We start from the raw sequence: 4,716 nt of genomic DNA, 5'->3' as shown, positions 1-4,716 counted from the left end.
AGCATGGATGGATTGAGAACAAACCAATTCCCAGACTCAAAACAAACTCTACTTTTCTAGTGTTTAATCACCTGTTGGGATATTGTACTGCCTTTTGTTGTTATTTTATATTACTTTTAAACCGATTCTTCTTCTTCTTCTTCAATATCATCAATTCATCACAATCTCCACAACTTTACACGTGTACAATATATTCTTAATGTACTTGCGACATAATAGACTATTTTATTATAAATTAATACCAATTCTTTCTAGAAAAAAAATGATGGAAATGACAATTTTGTCATTATGTATATTCCCCTACAAATCTGACGTTATTTTGTCATTATGCATATTCCCCTACAAATCTGACGTTCGACCATAATTTTTTAAATTTTTTTTGAAGATTTAGCAACATAATTACTATAATTAGCTCTTAACTATTAGAAAATTGAGTTAATCGGCATAAATCACGCGGGAATGTCCAAAACCAGTTGATTAGGTCCAAACTCCAAAAGGGTGAATAGACCCAGGGGTAGTTTAGTCATTTCACTTAAAACTTGGTCAAAACGCGAACGGACATGAGCAGGGAGCTTTGGCTGGGTGCCCGATCCCCTTGCGTGGCAACAGCAGGCAGGGCTACATGGACACGATGGCAACAAGGAAAATGGATGGTGGGCCGACAAGCTCGGAGTCAGGCCCAATAATCCAGGCCGACTGATATGTACGGACATCGAAAGCCCTATATAACGGACTCCACCGTTTTCTTAGCCTACGCCCTTTGTTTTTACTTTTTATACTTTTCTCTCTCTACTTTCTATCTCTAGCTTCTGTTATGGAGCTGCGTTTTTTTCTTTAATGGGTAGTTCAGTCTCAGATTCGAGGCTGAGAAGAAAATAAAGGAAGGTGAGATATCATTTCCACCTTTTTTTTTTTCTAGCCTGCGAGGCCGATCGCCATGCTGCAAGACGTCGTTCATCCGCCCCAGCCTCACCTTCCCATCGTAAGACAATGTTTCACTCTTCACTTCCCACATTCTTTTCTCAACGTCTCATGCATTTCCTCTCTCTCCTCTCATCATTCGTCTGCCCTTTTGCTTGTTTCAGTCTTTTCGTTCCGGTGGGTCGGTGCATATTTCTTATCATTTTTGCCGAATTTGAGTGTTGCAGGCTTTATGGTCTTAATGTTTTTACGTGTTTACAATATGCCTTGTTCTCATGCTAAAGTAGGGCAGTTTTTCTTTTTCTCAAAGAACCTTTTTCCCAAACTCATCATCCTCCTTGCTTCTGATAATCATGGTATGCGTAATTCACATTAGTTTCCGGATGGACGTGAACACCAAAATGTCATTTTCTAAGGGCCACTATCATCCACTGCTGTAATCCAATCATGAAATTTTCCTGAGATTTAATTCAGATCTTTGTTTGGATAATTGTGGAATAAATAACCTTAGGTGCTTAATGATTAAGCTTTCTAATTTTGATTCTTTCATTAAGTTGATGAAGGGGCCTAGCTTATGGCAGCACTTCACATGTAAGACATAATGGCTCTTGAGTGCTTTTAAATTCCAGATGTTTGTACAAATTTGGATATTGCCATATCCTTCACAGAACTCGCATACCGTCAACTTCCTTTCTTTGTTAACGCCATTAAATTTTTGGCTACTCTCGTTGTTTATACATGTCACGTGGAGCACAAATGACAGTCCTTTTCTGCTTTGCGCAAAATATCCACCATCAAATAGCCGTCCTTGAGAGCCCTTTTTTTGTTTTCTTTTATCGAAAGGGGATGCAGAAAAGTTTAGGTGTATTGGAACACAGCACATTTGAGAAAGGGGGAGACATGTAATAGACCCATAACTGATAACCTGGGAATATGAGCTTTTAGATTTTATTTTGTTTTTGAATCATGGTTGGTTTGTGTCTGAAAGAATTGGATTCAAATTCATTAAAGAAAAACATGAAGAATTGTTCTTTAGGTTTGCTTAAAGACAAGGTGATTTCAGTTGTCGGTTGTGATGTTATGGCCTTTCCATGATATATTTAAGCTGTTTTTATCTGTCGTTACAACACTGACTATCTGTGATTTGCAGGATGATATTGCCAGCCCAATAAGTGCTCAACTTTTTGAATTTTTCAACTCCGAATTATTCCCGGAAACCCTACAAAGCTCTGGAGGCACTTCCTCTTCAAATGGTTGTTGTGAAGACAACTCCTCTTATCCCACAACTCTTCCCTTGCCTCCAGAAATAAACAAGTTCACTAGCAACCTTGAAACCACAACTCTTCCTTTGCCTTCAGACATAAACAAGTTCAATAGCAACCATGAAAATAATGGCACCACTGCCACAACCACCTCGACCACCACAACCGCTAGCAACAATAGCAATCTCTCTATAATCTTTGATTCTCAAGAGGAAATAGATAACGATATTTCTGCTTCAATAGGCTTTTCTCCATCCCCTCCATTTTCTGTTCCTCCATATTTCAATCCCCAATCTGAGCAGTTCGATATCTCTCCTATACCACCTCAAATACAGATAACGGATACTATTGTTGATGGGCTCTCACAGTATCCTCCTGACCCTGCTCCCGCTCTTATCGGCCCTCCATTACCATCAGTATGTGAAGAGGAGTGCTTGTCTTCCATCCCTCCTCCATACATGCGTCTCAACCCGTCATCTCCTTCGTGCTCTTTCATCGAGCCGGCCACCATGGGATCTTACCTGCTGGGGAATTTTACAGCTGCATTATCTGCAGACAGTTGTGGTATTTTCTCTGGGGGTGTTCTTATGGCTCCTGAATTGCAACCACAAGAATTGGAGTACCAAGGCGATAACGGTGGAATTTATTGTCAAGACTCGATGCAGCGGATTTTCAACTCTTCAGAGCTACAGGTAGTATATATCAGCCATAAAATATTTGAACTTCTTCCTTTGCTAAAATTTTTCTGTGTCATGAGTTATGGTTGGAAACTCACAGCCATCTCTCCCACTGTGTCTACAATTAAACAGTACCAAGGCTGACTTGCATGACACCTTTTCAGTTTGGTGGACGTGGTGGCACCCAAAATTAATTGCATCTCCATATGACAACATATAATTCTGGAAATTCACTAAAAAAATTAGTTAACCAATATGTTACAGATAGAACGAAGTGAAAAATATAAGTTTTTTTGTTCCCTTAGAGGGAACCATTCAAATTAATTGTAACACGAAAGTGAAATTTGGATGATTATGAGAGGATCAATTGATTCCTAGGTTGACCAAGCTGAGTTTTGGAGCTGTAGAATGGGTAGAGTTGAAGAACTTGAAGAACAATATTAGAATTAGTACTGCACGGGTATGGGGCCCCATGTCCATGATGCTAAGGTGAATCCCCATAGAAAGGTGAATGACCGTGATCAGCTCTTTTGTTTTTTATTTTATGTTTGTGTTTTTCTGAAGGCACTTAGTAATGAGAACCAGCAGCTGATGGGTGGAGGTGGGACTACTACTCCTTTAGCATCAGAGATGTCAAGTTTGGAAGAATCCACTTTCAAGGTTGGAAAACTCTCTGTGGAGCAAAGGAAAGAGAAGATCCATAGATACATGAAGAAAAGGAACGAGAGGAATTTCAGCAAGAAAATCAAGGTTATCTCTCTCTCTCGTTCTTCTGCTATCATTTTACATTCAGATCATGTATAGGCATACGTATGATAACTTAAACTTTATTTTCTTACTAAATGTTAGAAAAATATAATAATAATAATGCAGTATGCATGTCGCAAGACACTGGCAGACAGCAGACCACGAGTTAGAGGAAGATTTGCCAAAAATGATGACTTTGGAGAGGCCCCTAGAGCCAGTGGTGGACACCATGATGAGGATGACGAGGAAGATGTAAGATCTGATCTATTACCTGTATGAGATACTAAATGCGGCATGCAGCCCATTAATTTCTTTTCCCTTCTGTATTTTCCCAAACAGATGGGTATGAAAGAAGAAGATGAACTGGTTGATTCCTCAGATATCCTGGCACATATCAGTGGTGTGAACTCCTTCAAATGCACTTTTCCCATCCAATCCTGGATTTGATCATTGCCTTTTTGCAAGATGAAGCATTTCTACAAATTTTGCAGGCCCTTATTTCTGCCTGGATTTCGTGACCTCGGTTTAATAAAACTTAAATAATTGGGATCAGTATCCATTGTATATAAAAACAAATTTTGTAGATAAGAAATATATGTACCTTATGCTATAGCTTGAACACATATATATCCATGTATTGCATGTTACATGCTGAAAGGCACGAGTTGTACGTACAAACTTATTTGTCTAAGTTTAAACTTTGTGAACTCAGCTATATAATACTATTATGTTCATATTCCTTAACAACGATCGAGTTTATATAGTTGACACATTGCATTATCTTTGGGGATGGACATGAAAATCTTTAGCCTTTATTCTTGTGTTGTATGCATGTCTTACACTTGAGGATACAATCTACTTTATTTGTATCCAAATGCACTGTACAGTACCGTCTAGATTCTGCAACTCTCCTCCATCGGATGGGTTGGACCAGGGGAGCCTTTGGGTCAGGTTTTTCGCAAAAGATTAACTGCTACAGTGCTGTATGGATTCTAATTCTATTGTTTGGTTGTGATGGAAAAGAAAATACGAGAAAATTTATGCAGATATCTTATGTGAAACTCTTTTTCTGTGTTTGAAAGGAAAAATGGTGAGAGTAATGAGAAGAA

General features: G+C 38.8%; 1 protein-coding gene across 3 annotated transcripts; it reads left to right on the top strand.

Annotated features, from left to right (window-relative positions):
- The first annotated feature begins 774 nt into the window (after positions 1 to 774).
- On the top strand, positions 775 to 4,361 carry LOC117914232. 3 transcript variants are annotated; one of them, XM_034829471.1, is made up of 5 exons: positions 775 to 982; positions 2,072 to 2,875; positions 3,425 to 3,610; positions 3,749 to 3,859; positions 3,947 to 4,361. In XM_034829471.1, exons 1-5 carry the CDS (start codon positions 938 to 940, stop codon positions 4,052 to 4,054), a joined length of 1,254 nt encoding a protein of 417 aa, XP_034685362.1. In that variant the 5' UTR covers positions 775 to 937; the 3' UTR covers positions 4,055 to 4,361. The 3 variants fall into 3 exon arrangements, with proteins under 3 accessions (XP_034685362.1, XP_034685361.1, XP_034685363.1); XM_034829470.1 differs by having other exon boundaries at positions 3,734 to 3,859; positions 3,947 to 4,359; XM_034829472.1 differs by having other exon boundaries at positions 3,759 to 3,859; positions 3,947 to 4,034.
- Positions 4,362 to 4,716: the final 355 nt, after the last annotated feature.

Source organism: Vitis riparia, chromosome 5, assembly GCF_004353265.1.
Source record: "Vitis riparia cultivar Riparia Gloire de Montpellier isolate 1030 chromosome 5, EGFV_Vit.rip_1.0, whole genome shotgun sequence".
NCBI lineage: Eukaryota > Viridiplantae > Streptophyta > Magnoliopsida > Vitales > Vitaceae > Vitis > Vitis riparia.
This window is presented reverse-complemented; position numbering and strand designations above follow the sequence as displayed.

Bases quoted from the DNA above. Each gene is read 5' to 3' on its own strand.
- LOC117914232 (XM_034829470.1), top strand. From the start codon at position 938: ATGCTGCAAGACGTCGTTCATCCGCCCCAGCCTCACCTTCCCATC. The intron at 983-2,071 runs GTAAGACAATGT...TGTGATTTGCAG, and splicing joins CCCAGCCTCACCTTCCCATC to GATGATATTGCCAGCCCAAT. The intron at 2,876-3,424 runs GTAGTATATATC...GTTTTTCTGAAG, and splicing joins TCAACTCTTCAGAGCTACAG to GCACTTAGTAATGAGAACCA.